Here is a 17,408-nt window from a genome sequence, read left to right as displayed (position 1 = left end):
GTGAAGGTGCAGTGAAATGTGCTTTCACAGCAGGATGGATTTCATTCTTAAACTGTCTCTGTTGAGGTTTTGTAGACATGTGACTGCTTATCATGTGACATTAACTTGTCAGCCATTTTGAATGTGGAGTAATCCTGATACATCAAGTGAGTGAAAAACCTGGAAATATTGGCCCTGTCTCACATGAAGTCATTTGAGCGCCTGGTTCTCTCCTACCTCAAGACCCTCACGGCCTCCCTCCTGGACCCCCTGCAGTTTGCATACAGAGCCAACAGGTCTGTAGACGACGCCATCAACATGGCTCTACACTTCATCCTGCAGCATCTGGACTCCCCAGGAACCTACGCCAGGATCCTGTTTGTGGACTTCAGCTCTGCCTTCAACACCATCCTTCCAAACCATCTCCAAGGCAAGCTTCCCCAGATGAATGTGCCTGATCACATCTGCCGGTGGATCACTGACTTCCTGATGGACAGGAAGCAGCATGTGAGGCTGGGAAAGAATGTCTCGGACTCCCGTATCATCAGCACCGGCTCCCCTCAGGGCTGTGTTCTCTCTCCTCTGCTCTTCTCCCTGTACACCAACTGCTGCACCTCTACCCACCAGTCTGTCAAGCTAATCAAGTTTGCAGATGACACCACTGTTATTGGACTCATCTCGGACGGGGATGAGTCTGCCTACAGGAGGGAGGTTGAACGTCTGGTGTCCTGGTGCAGCCACAACAACCTGGTGCTGAATGCCCAGAAAACAGTGGAGATTATTGTGGACTTCAGGAAGCACACAGCCCCACTCTCCCCCATCATCCTGACTGACACCCTCATCACCTCTGTGGACTCATTCCGCTTCCTGGGTACCACCATCACCTCCGTCATTAAGAAAGCCCAGCAGAGGATGTACTTCCTGAGGCAGCTGAAGAAATTCAACCTGCCAACACGGACGATGATGCAATTCTACACTGCAATCATCGAGTCCATCCTCACCTCCTCCATCACCGTGTGGTACGCTGGAGCCACTATCAGGGACAAACAGAGACTGCAGCGTGTTGTGCGCTCTGCTGAGAAGGTGATTGGCTGCAGACTCCCATCTCTGCAGGACCTGTACACCTCCAGGACACTGGGACGTGCAGCTCGGATCTCAGCTGACCCTTCTCACCCTGGACACAGTCTGTTTGACCTGCTCCCCTCAGGCAGGAGGCTCCGGTCCATTTGCACCAGAACCTCTCGCCATAAGAACAGTTTCTTCCCCTCTGCTGTTGGACTCATGAACAATAACCGTACGACTGTTGCCACCACTAACACATGACCCTACGCTGTGTTCACTGCATCATGCCATGTTTGGCACTGATCACCACCTGCACTCATGTATATATCTATCTACTTAGCACTTTCAATTCTTATTCTTATTTTTATTTTCATGTCTATTTAAGCATTTATGACAGTATGTTTGCACTAAGTACTAAGAAATTTCCTAATGTTGTAAACCTGCTCAACATTTGGCAATAAAACCCTTTCTGATTCTGATTCTGAATATGCGTACTTGTGTTCTCGTGTACTCGTAATACTCGTTATAGCTCCCCCACTCCAAAGTCATAAAAAACATAAACATCCACATTCTTTCTCTCTCAGTGAGCCTAAGTTACAACCTTGGCTTCCTGCTTTTCTCCTCCTGTGTGAGATAAGGGAGAATCTCCCGTGCAGTATGTTCTGGTATCTTTGTAATCAGGAAAGCAAGGCCACAATTCTCTTCAAACAGTGTTTCTTTATAAATCAGCAGCATAATGCATCATAAAACAGTGTAATTGATTCACAATAATAAATCAGCAGTATAGTGTAATACAAATCAGTGTAATAATTTCACAATTTCTAAATCAGAAGTATAATGCAACCTAAAACAGGGTAATGATTCTCCAACACAGACATCCACAACCTTTGTGTCAGGATCTGACGCGCCCTGACCGGTCGACCTGCCAGTGTGTGTATATTTGTGTGCGTGTGTATGTGTATCTCTCCTATCGCCCTGGCCCTTTCTCAATTCTCAAGTACGCGAGTACGTACTCGCGCTCTCGGCGAGTACGTACTCGCCGAGAACGCACAGGAGTACGGACTCGCCGAGAACGCGAGCACGGACTCGCGATTTGTACTATTGGAACACCAGCGTACTTGATGATGTCACAGGTCCGGAGTTTTTACTGCCGTCCCCTCTTAATTTAACTGTGATAAATATGTTATGAAGCTTAACTTTAATCACAGCCAAACCGGTTTACTCAGGAACAAATAAAACACTGAAATAAACCAAACATTTACATTTAGAAGTGATCTAAGTGACTTGTATATCATGTTTAACCTCAGTAGTGAAATCTCTATTAATAAAAAGTGTACATGTACATACGTGTACATACCTTAATAAAAACAAGCAGGTGAGATGTTAGAACGCTTTTATTTTTATTTTAGTGGGCACTCAATACAATAGACAGCTACTGAGATTTGGGGTTTGTTTAACCTGAGTAGCGAAAAGACCGCGGGGGCGTTGAAAACGATGTGCCGAGAGTCCGCTGTTCTCGCCGGCTGTAATAATCCTCGACCTCGCTGTCTGCTATGGAGCTGGCGGGTCACAGACGTCTCCGAAAACGTCGGAGCTCGTTTGGAAATATATGACATCTTGATAAATTGAGCAGATATTTGAAGTTTACACAGCTACATTCTCGCTTGAAAAGAACTTAAAAGTTTATTTTGTGACCCAGAAAGAGTAATATTTAAAAGTTTTTAGCCCCGCTCGTCCGCCATTGCCGCGTTTGAGTTTTGGACGAAATGCATTCTGGGATATTTAGCTGTACCAAGTCCACACAAGTCACCACCGATGCATGCTCGATAAAACGGGCGGAGCGAGAACACATCCGGGACTTTTTCGCGTTCTCGGCTTGATGCGTACTTCGAATTGGAACAGTACTTGGTCTCCGACTGATGACGTATCACGAGTACACGAGAACGCAAGTACGCACAAGTACGCATATTGAGAAAGGCCCCCTGTCTTCCCCTCTGGCTCCGCTGTGTGTTAGGAGGTAACCTAGCAACAGGCTACCTCCGACCTGGAAGTGCTGTCACCCGGAGCTGCCGCACCTGCAGTCAATCCACCAGCTGCTGCCCATCAGCTACCATCTTCAGCAGGGCTACTTAATGGTGTGGCTGAGCGACAGACAGCGCTGGAGTATTGCACTAAGCCTGGTAGTGTTTTCGAGTCGCTAACGTTATTAAAGTACTGTCTTATCTTCGTACTCATTTTGCTGTCGTGTGTGTGTTCACCCAGGGATTGACGGAGGATTTACGGACACAAAGGAAGCACTTGGAGGAGAGACGGGCACTCACTACCACGCACGGGCTTACACGGAAGGAGGGACGCACTATCACCATCGTTGCACATTTGAACTGTTGTCACCTTGCTGCACTGTAAATAAATGCACTGTCATTATTTCTGAGCTCCGCGCCTGAGTCCACTCTTTAACAACCGTGACACTTTGTCTCTCAAAACTAGGTGCCTCCTGATCCCTCTCTGTCTCCTGCCTCCTTATCTCCTGTCCTTGCTGCCCACTTCTTCTCACACTGTGTTCTCCCAGCTTTGGCTCACCAACACTGTGTCCCAGTAACGGCAGCATTCTCTCGCCTCTGCTTCTCACATGAACCTCTGACCTATTCTCCCAATTCTGTGTGTGCTCTATGTGTGAATGTTTAGTAGCCTGACCTATGACCTACTTAAATGAATAATGAATATAATGTTTTACTATGGTTCATACAGCTAAATCCCTGATACTACGATAATCTATTCTTACATGACTCAAATTCAGTATGTTAATTGCAAATATCCATTTTAGACATGAACAAATGGCAACTAAGATTTTTTTTTTGTCTTTTACAGAAGCTGCTGATCAGCTCAAACCTTGGAGACCAACTTTAATATCAACAAGAAAAAGATATCATAATTGGAGTGACAGCAGCCGTAGCTTTAATCTTGGTGTTTTCTTTTCTGTGGGTTGTGTTGAGAAAGAAATTAAGCCAACGACACCTCTATGCTGATGTAGAGATGTTGAGTGTCTCAGAAAAACAAACTGGGACTGACAGGATTCTCTGTGCAGGACCAACTTTGGATCAGAGCGAATCATCAGTCACATCAACAAAAGACTCTGAGCTGCTTTAATTACAGGAAGTGATGTGTGCTGTGTAACATGACTTATGTTAATTCAGGCTCCTTGTGCTGTCCTCGCCCTGAGTTTCTTAGTTTCACCAGCTAGACAGTGAGATAACGATGCTCCAATAACCAGACTTATTTTCCTTTTTGCGCTGATTTATTGACGAATGACCTCTGACCATCGCCTTCTCTTTGACCATCATAAAACAGAAGGTACAAAATAATGTATTATCTAATTAACATTGTAAACTAGCTTGTTACACTCTTACTGCAAGCTAACAAGATGAAACTTTCAAATGTACAAATTATCGTACCATTTTTACACAAAACAAAAAATAATTATTATTTTATCGTCACTCATACTTACAGACATATCTTGTCCAAGGCAACAACATTTTAAGGTCCGTATCAGCTTAGAACGATAACATTTCAGCATCACTTTCCGCCATCTTTGATTTCTTCTTCACGTTCTCATTTTTTCCCTTCGCAAAGTAACCAGACCCATATTACAAAGCAACCACTAGAGGGAGCTCTAGGGCAGTTTACAACTATAATATCCAGTTTAAGTTATAAAAGGCAGAACACTCCTATTATCATTATATTGCTATTATAGTAGCACAGAGCGCTGCCTTTCTGAATCTTTCTGTGTACATATTGTAAATACATATATATTTTTATGGGTTTGAATTTTTCTGAATTTTCTGTCTATTTTTTTAACTAACTATAACAAATGGTACTGATGATTTACAGAAGATGATATAAGACAACAGAAAACATACCTGGAAATACAAACCAGAGGCAAAATGAAATATTTACCTAAAAACAAACTGAAAATGGTCATCAGAGCCAAGCTTCATTAAATACCAACATTTCTGGTTATGTTGTTTAAAGGTATTTTCTATTGACACCCTGAAAAACGAGACAAGGAGACCATCAGGGAAAGTGATCGGCTTCTTTAAATTCTGATCTCATAAAACTGTCAGACTGCAGCTGTGAGTTCAGACTTTCAGGATTCATTTACAGCTTTATTTTTTAAACACTACAGATTAATCTTGTTATTGTGAATCTGAAACTCTGCTGCATTTACTGATTTTAATCCTGTGTCTTATTCAGCACACAGGATTTTAGTTTTTTCTTCATTTAAGTTTCCACCTTCAGCCTCGTTGTTCTTTCTTTCCAGCTGAGATGGATTTTAGGTGGAAATGAGACAAACGGTTCATGAGCTGCCAGCACGTTACAGTTTTTCTCGATTGCTAAGACACATTCCTGGAAAGCTGATCTCCTTTTCCCCACACTGTGAACACAAAACCCAGTTTTCAAGCTACATTCACAAAACCTCTGACTCTTCTTGCAAAACCAAACTTTCACCCCAAAACAATTCAAAACTGAACTATGCCATCAAATCATGCCTCAAGTCAACCTAAATTAAATACTCTACTGAACAGTCACTAAACACTACATAGAAAAAAGGAAAACACAATGCTCAGGACATGAAGCGGTAGAAATAAATCTTTATTTAGGCTAAATGCATGTTGCAAAACAAAATACCTGGGCATTTCTAACACTTGTACATAGAAAAGAGAATTTGCCAAAAAACAGAAATCCTGTGCATTTACATGTAGCACTTGTACGTAGAAGCACACAAATATAAGTGCATTACTCCGCCACAGCATCATTTCTCCGTACTGGGTCAGGCCACAGGACTTCATCGACATCACAGGCCACATTTTCTCTGGCCAGACAACGAGGGAAAAAAAAACCCTGGCATGCCGTATCCAGGCTTGACATGCCTCCACACCCATGTCACCACAGGCCAGTTCCATGGCTTACAAGAGATTTACCCTGGTGTAACGTTGGCGTTCCTAAACGTTCCACCGCCATGAGGAGAAGAATTCTTCAATTGGGTTCAGGAAGGGGGAGTATGGTGGAATCTACTGATGCTTGGTTGTACCCTTAGTCCGGCCTCCTTCATTGTCATACCATGGACAAGGACGTGATCAATCACAGTGGCTCTGACTTAATCTGAAATGTGAAAGATTTCATCTCTCACACAAACTCCTTTTTTTGGATGTCTATCCATTGTAGTGCCTCACAAACCAGTGCTCTGACTTATATGTACCCCCACATTATTAGCCACAAGTGCGATCAATTTTGAGTTGTCGTGTTCAACCGGTGACAACTGAGCATTACTTGTGTTTGACTTTTGCCACCTGTGCTCACCATTATGCAACACAAGTGCATCACAATGACAATGTGTTGACAAGATGTGTCTAAACAGGTGAGAAGTGCTTATGGTTTTGTCAAAAGAGTGACTGATTCAATAAGTGGGTTCAGGCAACTCAGACTTTGGTTCAGACAATAGGGTTTAGTGTTTTAGCAATCGAGAAAAACTGTAAATATCAGTGGCCTGCTGTGCAGTTTATTTATTGTGTTTGACTTTATTGCCTCCATGTGGACTTTTGTGGGAATCAGTTAAGTGGTGAAGCTGAATGATGCCAAATAAATGACAGGTTTAATAATGGACAGCAGGGTGATTTTAGGTTTAAATAATTTAGGGGGACTCAGCTGCCAGTCATGCAGTGCCTTGGAATTAGTATCAATGCAATATGCTGTCTGCAAATGTGATCAACCCTTTTCACATTTGCAAACCTCAATTCAGTTGGATGACCAGGGGTGTAATTTTGAATCGAAGGTCTTTGGGGAGATCTGCCGGTGGGTTGGGGTGGAGAAAATGAGGACAACACCGCTCCACCCGAAAAGCGATGGCCCGGTCGAGCAATTCAACAGCACGCTGGTTACCCAGCTCGCCATCCTCCCCAGCCAACACCAGCGTCATTGGCCCTCTGGTCGTGTCAGACTGCAGTCCAGGAGTCCAGCCAATGCAAGCCTGCTGCCTTGATGTTTGGGCGTGAGCTCAGGACACCAGCGGACTTGGTGTTCAGGTCTCCTCCTGAGCCAGAGATTGCTGGAGGACAGGAGATGGACTATTACAGGAAGCTGAGGGAGCGGCTACAGGTGGTCCATGACTGCTCCCACTAGGCCCAGGCCAGCGCGGGAGTGTGACAGAAGAGGGCTTACGACACCAGGCACCGAGGCAGAGCCTTTGTGGCTGGAGATAATGTCAGGGTGCACTGCACTTGGGTGTCCCCCAAGCTTTGCAGTCAGTAGCAGGGCCCTGCAGAAGTCTTGGCACAGCTATCTGAAGTGGTGTACCGGATCCGCATGCCGGGCCAAAGGCGCACGGTGGTGTTGGGGGCTGCTGTGCCCGTACACCACCTCTCATGCTCTGCAACAAACGTAACAATTCTGCACGCACAAAAATGCAGTTACAAGCAAATATCTGAACTCTCACCTAGAACGTAGCCTACCTACAGTGTATGCAGGTGTGTGTGTGTGTGTGTGTGTGTGTGTGTCCTGACCTCAATTGGCACTCTGTGTCACCTCTCACCTCACCAGCTAACGCTCACAGTCAGACAGAGCCCACTCTCAAATGTGTAGCTGTTTACTAAAACTATATATAGTTTTCATTTATTTATTCAATATATTGATGCTGTAAATGAATGCCACTACTCAAAGCTTAATAAAAAGGATATAAATGAATAAAATATAACAATGAATAACCTGGTTATTCAAATAGCATCATCCCACAGCTCCTCAAAGTAACTTACACTTAGACTCTTCTTTAGTTTCACTTTCACAAACACGCTCAAATCCTGCAGTTTCCTGTCTACTTTGCACAGAGTGTACTCAGAGTTAGGCCCTTCTTTTATAACCCAACAGAATCAGCACATGCACATTTAAGATTATAACAAGCATTCAAAAGCATTTAAGATTATTGATTTAACTCAACAGTTTAAAGTGGTTATAACTGCACCTGTAATAAAGGCTAATTGGGTACCAATATGTTTAAACATCTGAATGCAATATCAATATTAATTATTAATGCAATGGTAATGATGATGATTATTAACAATAGCAGCAAAATATTTCTCTAATCCCCACAATACATATTTAGTATAGTTCATATTTAATGTTGATGTTGTGTTACATTTTGTTCCTGTTGAATATTAGTTTTCACTTAAATATAAGTCCATATTTTTTCCACTTTAAACTGTTTTTTCATTGTCCTAACAATACTATGATGTAAAATCACTGCCAGATATTGGAAGCAAAGGTTATTCTGCAAAAAGGGTCAAAAGCATTCACTTATAGTATGATCTGGCCCTTTTACAGCCAAAATTACCAAATAAGTCCGGGCGGCCTGTATAATACTTATAAATAAAGTGTTATACATAAAGTATACAATTGATTCATCAATAAAGGGTTAATATTAATACATACCTGTATTTAGCCACATCCCTGCTCAAGATTATTGTTGTGATCAACTCGACCATAATAACAGAAAAATACTTTTAAAGAAGGATCAGAGTTTCTTTTTATTCCTGTCAAACATTTATCACATTTTTGTGGAGATGAATGTGTTTGAAAAACCTTTAATTTGTTTACTGACTCATATACCAACTACTACACCTGCTGCACCCTCTCACCTTTGATGGTGTTTGAGGGAGAGAAACAATTGAAATGAACATAAACTTAAATGCAACATAAGCATCATGTCAGTGGCTGCCTTATCTGTATGTTTAGGATCATTATCCTCCTGCATTGACTAAAACTGAAGGACTGTTTGTTAACTTCAGTGAGAACTCTGACATTTCTAAACTGAAGTTTATTTATATACAAGAAAGTCTTAATACGCTTAAGTTGCAGTGAGCAGGAAAAAAAAACAGGTTAAACAGACATCGCACTCAAACCGCTCCTCTTCCTGGAGTGAAGCACAGCCTGATAAACAAGGCAGGCTCCATTCACTGCAGAAAAATGTTGTTGAGATCAGAGCTCAGACTAGTTTCAGTTATAAGGAAGAGAAACTCACACAGTCACTGACACTGAGAGGAGAAATGGCACAGAAAGGAGTTCAGCTGGACCGAGAAACCTTCTCTTGTTCCATCTGTTTGGATCTACTGAAGGATCCGGTGACTACAGCCTGTGGACACAGCTACTGCAGGAACTGTATTAAAAGTTTCTGGGATGAAGAGGACAGGAAGGGAATCCACAGCTGCCCTCAGTGCAGGAAGACTTTCACACCGAGGCCTGTCCTGGAGAAAAACATCATGTTTGCAGCTTTAGTGGAGCAGCTGAAGAAGACTGGACTCCAAGCTGCTCCAGCTGATCACTGCTATGCTGGACCTGAAGATGTGGCCTGTGATTTCTGCACTGGGAGGAAGCTGAAAGCTATCAAGTCCTGTTTATCTTGTCCAGCCTCTTACTGTGAGAAACACCTCCAACCTCACTATGATGTAGCTCCATTAAAGAAACACAAGCTGGTGGCCCCCTCCAAGAAGCTCCAGGAGAACATCTGCTCTTGTCATGATGAGGTGATGAAGATTTTCTGTCGTACTGATCAGCAGAGTATCTGTTATCTCTGCACAATGGATGAGCATAAAGGCCATGAAACAGTCCCAGCTGCAGCAGAAAGGACTGAGAAGCAGAAGGAGCTCGAGGTGAGACGACTAAACATCCAGCAGAGAATCCAGGAGCAAGAGAAAGATGTGAAGCTGCTTCAACAGGAGGTGGAGGCCATCAATGGCTCTGCTGATAAAGCAGTGGAGGACAATGAGAAGATGTTCACTGAGCTGATCCGTCTCCTCCAGAAAAGAAGCTCTGATGTGAAGCAGCAGGTCAGATCCCAGCAGGAAACTGAAGTGAGTCGAGTCAAAGAGCTTCAGGAGAAGCTGGAGCAGGAGATCGCTGAGCTGAAGAGGAAAGACGGCGAGCTGGAGCAGCTCTCACACACAGAGGATCACAACCAGTTTCTACACAACTACCCCTCACTGTCAGCACTCAGTGAGTCTACACACTCATCCAGCATCAATATTCGTCCTCTGAGCTACTTTGAGGATGTGACAGCAGCTGTGTCAGAGACCAGAGATAAACTACAGGACATTCTGAGAGAGGAATGGACAAACATCTCACTGACAGTCACTGAAGTGGATGTTTTACTGTCACCACCAAAGACCAGAGCTGGATTCTTAAAATATTCACATGAAATCACACTGGATCCAAACACAGCAAACACACATCTGTTATTATCTGAGGGGAACAGAAAAGTAACATTTATGGATCAAGAACAGTCTTATTCTTATCATCCAGACAGATTCACTGTATATTATCAGGTCCTGAGTAGAGAGAGTCTGACTGGACGTTGTTACTGGGAGGTGGAGTGGACAGGGGGAGCAGTTTGGTTAGCAGTCGCATACAAGAATATCAGCAGAGCAGGGTTGGGCGATGAATGTGTATTTGGAAACAATGACAAGTCTTGGGCATTATATTGTAACACAAACAGTTATACATTTCGACACAACGATGTCCAAACTGTCCTCTCAGGTCCTCGGTCCTCCAGAGTAGGAGTGTACCTGGATCACAGAGCAGGTATTCTGTCTTTCTACAGCGTCTCTGAAACCATGACTCTCCTCCACAGAGTCCAGACCACATTCACTCAGCCGCTCTATGCTGGACTTTGTGTTTGGTTAGATGGAGACACTGCAGAGTTGATTAAAGTCAAATAGAGAAGACAGGTTCATGTTGATCCCTGACCATTATACGTACTTGTGTAGTTTCTAAATGAGGCTTTACATTTTAGAAGCTGACAAGTTCAGTGGTCCATTGATGTGTGAAAATAATATTGCACTTGTTCAAACTGTACTTACATTTATATACCTTACATCAATATAAATCTGAATTTGTTCTTATGGCTGATAATCATGTGAGTTTAAATGATACTACTCTTCATATTCAGCATGTTTGAAATCTGTCATCAGTCTGGTTAGTGGTTTTATTCTGTAGTTGCTGTAGTGGGTCGTCAAATGCAACAATATATTGGAGCTGCAGTGATTCATCAGTTACTCAATGATTAGAGAATTGATTGTTTTATCATTATTTAGTCACATTTAAAGCTGGTTCCAGTTTCTGAAATGTGAAGATTGTTGATTTTCTTGATCATATATGACTGTAAACTTAATGTGTTTGAGGTTTGAACTTTTAAAATGTAACAAAAATTAAATACTTAATGTTTGACATTTAATATTATTTTTCATATGAAAAGTATTTTCACATTCGATCATTTATACATTTAAATATAAAACTAAATGATTCAGGCCTGTATATTGTGGAGGATAGACATGTTTCTTTGCCCTGAGCTGTGTCTGGCAGGCAGAGCGTCTCCACAAATCTGAAGCTTCTGATTTGGAGAAAATGAGCTGAGGGAGACACCTGGTGGATAAACACAGACATGACAGGTGGATAAACACAGACATGACAGGAAGAAAGACTAAAGTGCAGAGTGGAGACAAACAGCTGGAAATACTTGTTGGAAAGGATTGTCATGCTTCAGAAAAACACACAGCACACACTCTAACAGTCCTTTATTTGCACTGAAGGAGACACGTGAAGAAACCAAATCACACAATAATGACGTGAACACATTTATAGTCAGTGTTCAAGATGATGGATAGAAATTAAAATTATGGAGCATTTATATATTTTTACATCTGTGTCACAGAAACTGATTTACAAGTACAAAATATTTATGACCACATTTTGAGCCCATAGGAGGATCTCTATATAAATATCCGATAGCAGTTAGGTCCCCTAACTTTCAGCAGCTGTTGAAAGGATAAAGTTGTGGTATATCAGTGGTTAGAAATACCATTATTACTTTAGGATTAGTTTAACACAAAGTCAGGGCTGACCCGGGACCATTGCTGCGAGTCACAATGCGCAGCATAAGAGTCCTTTCACATCAGACGCAGGATGTGCTGCTAGTGCTAACTAAAAGCAAAGGATCCAGAATTTGTTGCGCTGGCTGCTGGGCTCTGTGGGTTTTCGCAGCAGCTGTACTAGTACTAGTACCTGTACTAGTACTAGTACAGCTACATCTAGTACTAGTACCTGTACTAGATGCACCTGCTCCTTGTCGTTTCTGTCTCTGACTTTATGTCCTCTACAAGAGTTTCTGTTTTTTTTGCTAGTTCTTCAAATGTTCAATAAAAACATCTATGCTAATTCATAACGAAGAAAGCGTTGTAATGAAGACTGTCATTTCCAAAACACTGCTGCCAAACTTGGACGACCACAGACTGTTTTCCTTCGTGGTGATGAAGGAAAACGCTGGGTTGGCATGTTGGTTTTTTTAGAATCGTTCATCTTAGCAGTAGGATTTACATGAAAAGAGAAACAAATTAAGTGAAAATGTACATTTTGTTTCTCTGATCAACTGACTCAGTCAATCAAATGACTCAAAAAACCCGATTCCCTTTGGTGAGTGACTCATTAAAACTTGATTCAGTAAAAATAATCAAATTTACCATCACTACTCAGTTGTCTGCGCCGCTGCCACTCTTCACGTGGTCGGCCCCCCGAAACTATGGACTGTTATGCCGTTGGCCTGAGGGTGGGCCCGAGAATCGTCGGCCACGCCCTCGTTTTCTCAGTCGCCGCCGCCGTCTTCCATGCGTCTGGCGTCTAGATCTGCTCAGTTGCCTGCGCCGCTGCCACTCTTCACGTGGAAACTATGTTTGAGTTTTGGGCTCCTGCTGCTGGAACTTTGATTTCTTTGGACTGCTTTCCTGGACTCCAGCATTTTTGTTTTAAGCTGTTTTCATGTATTTCTGAACTCATGCTGAATTAACACAATGTATGTGACACTGATATGTCTGCTGAAATGTCAAAGCACCAGCAGCAACAGGTGCAACATGCCAATCAATTCTACGGTGCAAACAGCTCAAGTCAGAATATTTTAGACCAAAACTAACAACACTGTGAACAGCGCACAAATATTAACAAACTCATCAGTCTGATTACAGTTTGTTTAGATAAATCCAAGAGGACGTGAGATGTTGATGTTAAAACTGTTGCAGTGTTTTCAAATGATGGGACAGAGAGTGTGCTCATGAATACTGAGGGGATGGTGACATTATTCATTTTTATTAAGAAATTGATTCTGTTTTTCTCCCATTGTGCTTGGAATGAGTTTGTTTCTCTTTTTGGTAATAATCTCCCCGACTTTGGAAAACACCGTTCACATGGTACTGAGGAGAGTATCCCACAGCAGCCATGTAAAGGTTTGGATTTATGCACCTCTGCCTAGATGATACCCATAGATCAGGTGTTGTTGTTGTTGTCGTCGTCGTTGTTGTTGTACCCCAGTTGCTTGGTACAAAACAAACACTTCACCTTGGAATTCAACAAAACAACAGCTTGTGAGTATTTTAGCAGTAACACATTTCATTATTGACGTGAACATTATGTGTAATGTTTTACTGAGAAAGATCAGCTCAAAGTGTTGCCACGCAGGAGGAAACCCTTCTCCTTTTAGCAGGCTCCATGGAAACAAGCTCCTCTGTGTCACAGCTGAAACTGTTCGTAACTCGCACCAACACTCGAAACACTTTCTGAACCAGCGAGACTTCAGATGTCATCGGTGACATCACCGTCCCTTAAAGAAGTGAGCCTGAATATGAGCTTCATCAAAGACTTCCTGGATTTGTTGACACACGCCTCGTTGTTACATAACATCAATATCAATATCAATAATGTCAGGCCTCTACTCTAAGACTAGACCAACCTGGGTGTCGCACCTGCAGGCTAAACTTCTGCTGGTCTAGCTTTTAGGGTCACTGAGGCACGCAAACCCCCTTCACCACATTAAGGTGGTAATCCGTCAGGGGGAAAACAGAAAAACAAAACAACAAACAATAAAATATAATATTCCTAAACTAAAAACACTAATTACTTGACTTTTTTTTTAATTGCTTGACTGTCTCAGCGATATTAAATTATGGATGGCAAATAATTTTTTGAATTTTAATGGTCGCAAGACAGAAGCAATTTTACATGGCCCACATGGCTCTACTGATTCTCCAGATGTTGATTTTGGTGATTTGACCTCTCATCTGAAAAGTTCAATGACTAATCTTGGTGTTAAACTTATTCCGTGCTTACTTTTGAAGGTCATATAAATGGGGTGGTAAAATCAGCTTTTTATCATCTCAGACGCCTGTCGAAGGTTAAGCCTTTCCTTTCCAAACCAAATTTGCAAACTCTTATTCATGCTTTTATCACCTCACGTCTGGACTATTGTAATTCTCTTTTAATAGAACCTTGTCACGCCTGCAGTTAGTGCAAAATGCGGCGGCACGATTTTTAACCGGTAGTAGGAAATTTGATCACATCACTCCGGTTCTCGCTTCCTTGCATTGGCTTCCCATTGAATTTAGGGTTCGTTTTAAAGTCCTTTTATTGGTTTTTAAATCTTTAAATGGTCTGGCTCCTGTCTACTTATCTGACTTGTGGAAGCCACATGTTCCTCCTCGCTCGCTCCGGTCAGCTGAGCAGCGGTTGCTGCCGGTCCCTAAGTCGCGGCTGAAATGCAGAGGAGACCGAGCATTTTCAATTGCGGCTCCGATGCTCTGAAATAACCTTCCCCTCCAAATTAGACAAGCGTCATCAGTGCAGGTCTTTAAGTCCAGATTGAAAACCTATTTTTATTCCCTGGCTTTTAACTCTGTAGGAAACTGACACCTTCTTATTTATTTTATTGTATGTAATGATTTTATGGTATTTTTAATTTGGTAGTTTTTTTGATCTGTGTTGTTCAGCACTTTGGTCTGCCTGGTGTGTTCTTAAAGTGCTATACAAATAAACGATGATGATGATGATGATGATGATGATGATGATGATAATTAGATGCCCTATATTAAATACATCCAAGCCAAACAATAATACTTCTTACTATTGCCAATATTAACAAAACTAAAAAGGGTAGGCAATGTTATTAAAAAAATGCAGTTCACCAAGTCTTAAAACATAAAACTCTAAAATGGAATTAAAAAATAAAATAAAATAAAATAAAATAAAGAATAAATTAAACTATCCATCCAGATCTTTACAACCAATGACATAAAATCCATCTTTATTGAATGGCCTAATTCTCAAATAAATTTGTAAAATAAAGTAAGAATAAAATAAGATTTCTCAATATAGTCAATATTTACAAAACTAAAAAGGGTTGGCATAGTAATTAAAAAAAAAAACAATTCACCATGTCTTTCAGGTTTTGCTTTAAGCTCATTTGTTTGGCAAGGAACTGAAGTCTGTTTGCAACTAAACAGCTCCACTCTCCTGTCTCCTCAGTCCACTCTACAACAACAGTCTCCTGTTTACCTTTCCAAAAAACTCTTACAGATTCATCCATATCCAACTTATTTGTTATGGACTTCTCATGGACCAAGGTCACCAAATTCCAAAACTAAATAATCTTTGCTAAAATTGCTGTGATTACATCAGTATATGAAACGATGAAACTGTTGAGTGCAGAGTTGAAAGCTGTGATGGGGCTTTGTGTTGCGTCTGACAGACACAGGTCGCCCAGTCGGCTGCTCGCAGCAGACAGGCTCACGGTGCTGCTTGTGGGACTGAGAAACACTTCTTTTCCAGACTGAGGCTACCTCCACACTAGAAAACGGCGTTTTTGTCTGAAAACGCTCCGCGTCCACACTGGCGTTTTCAGACATTTTCACAGAGTTGTTTGTCCACATTGAAACGGCTGAAACGCTTACGATCCAGTACTGCGCATGCGTGGAATGCAAGACTATGAGACCTGCCTCATTTCTGTCTGCTGCTTATTTACTTTCCGGCTCTTTGAAACGTCTCTTTGAAAAGCGCAGAGTTTTTTAAATGGACTAACAATGAGGTGGAGTTGTTGCTGCCACATATAAATATATCATTAATGCATCACATGACTAACATGTGTCATCAGTGTCCACACTGCAACGCAAAAGCATCGTTTTCGAGAGCGTTTTCAAAACGCTGCGTTTTCCTTGAGCGAAAATGCCGTCTCAGTGTGGACGGGACGCCAAAAACGAGAGAAAAGATGCGTTTTCGTTTGAAAACGCATTAGTGTGGACATAGCCTGAAACTGTGAGAAGAACAATGAGCTAGTCCCTGTGGAGTTCAGAAAAATATTTTACTGCTATTGTTCATGGTCATCATCATTACCATTGCATTAATAACATAATCTACAGCATTGATATTGTATTCAGATGTTTAAACATATTGGCACCCAATTAGCCTTTATTACAGGTGCAGTTATAGTCCACCACTGTACAATTATAGTTGTGTTTCTTTGTTGTTAATAATCTCACGAGTCGCTGTTACTCCTGTCAGCCACCATAAGGACAAGTTCTTTGTTTACAGATGATTTATTCCACGTTCACCAACAGGATCGCTCAGCGTAGTCATCATGAGAACTAATTAAAATATAGCCAATTATATCACTGTGTCTTATACATAAATATATAATGCTAGTTTAGCTTGTCTCACATATTCAGTGAAATGAAATAAGTTAAACCATCCTGTGACTAATGATGTGTCGGTCGTGAATGAAACAGGTCTTAGCAGAAGCGGTTTTTGATACGGGCGGTTGCCCGGGGCGGCATCGTGGTGGGGGGCGGCATCACAGGCATCGGCAGAAAACCCCCCCAAAAAACAACCAAAAAAACCACTCATGCTGCCCCGACATCATGCTAGTACATTTTGGAGATGGAATAGGCACCGATCAGTTTTCTGTCGCCCATTTGCTGGGAGTAAGAGCGCCCTCCATTTGCGAGTTGCGCCTGCTGCTTCCTGCACAGGGAGGAAAGGGCGGGGCGGCGGGGGATTCTCTGGCTGGCTGGAGCAGCGTCTAATAACTAACCCACAAAATAAAACAAAATAAAAAAAAAAAACCAAAAAACACGAAAACACCAGACATTATGATACAGACTTATAATTTGCACCGATGTTTTTTCAAATTCTATAAAGTGAGCGCGAGAGCCCTCGGTGCGCCTGCTCGCTGCTGAAGTCAAAGTAAACTTTATTGTCATCTCCGCTACATACAGTCCAGGATATAGAGAGACGAGACGACGAGGCTCCAGTTACAGCAGTGCAAGTAAACAAACAATAAATATAAGAAGAGTAAGAAAATAAATATACACTTTAGGACTCGGGGTAAAGGGATCAATAACAATTTAAAATTTATAATTTACAGTTTGATGATTTAAGGTCTCACACACAACCTGTCGACAGGGCAGGGGGGCCTGCTGCTTCCAAATAGAGCACATTATGTATTCATGATC

General features: G+C 42.0%; 1 protein-coding gene across 6 annotated transcripts; it reads left to right on the top strand.

Annotated features, from left to right (window-relative positions):
* Positions 1-9,119: 9,119 nt before the first annotated feature.
* On the top strand, positions 9,120-10,802 carry LOC148103847 (tripartite motif-containing protein 16-like). 6 transcript variants are annotated; one of them, XM_087834253.1, is made up of 3 exons: positions 9,135-9,169; positions 9,305-9,611; positions 9,675-10,802. In XM_087834253.1, the coding sequence occupies exons 1-3, from the start codon at positions 9,135-9,137 to the stop codon at positions 10,800-10,802; spliced, it is 1,470 nt and encodes a 489-aa protein (XP_087690379.1). The 6 variants fall into 6 exon arrangements, with proteins under 6 accessions (XP_087690380.1, XP_087690379.1, XP_087690372.1 ...); XM_087834246.1 differs by having other exon boundaries at positions 9,305-10,802; XM_087834244.1 differs by having other exon boundaries at positions 9,135-9,611; positions 9,720-10,802.
* The last annotated feature ends 6,606 nt before the right edge of the window (positions 10,803-17,408 follow it).

This window comes from Neolamprologus brichardi, chromosome 3, assembly GCF_056152115.1.
Source record: "Neolamprologus brichardi isolate AB-2024 chromosome 3, ASM5615211v1, whole genome shotgun sequence".
NCBI classification, from domain to species: Eukaryota; Metazoa; Chordata; class Actinopteri; order Cichliformes; family Cichlidae; genus Neolamprologus; species Neolamprologus brichardi.
This window is presented reverse-complemented; position numbering and strand designations above follow the sequence as displayed.

Bases quoted from the DNA above. Each gene is read 5' to 3' on its own strand.
- LOC148103847 (XM_087834254.1), top strand. From the start codon at position 9,135: ATGGCACAGAAAGGAGTTCAGCTGGACCGAGAAACCTTCTCTTGTTCC.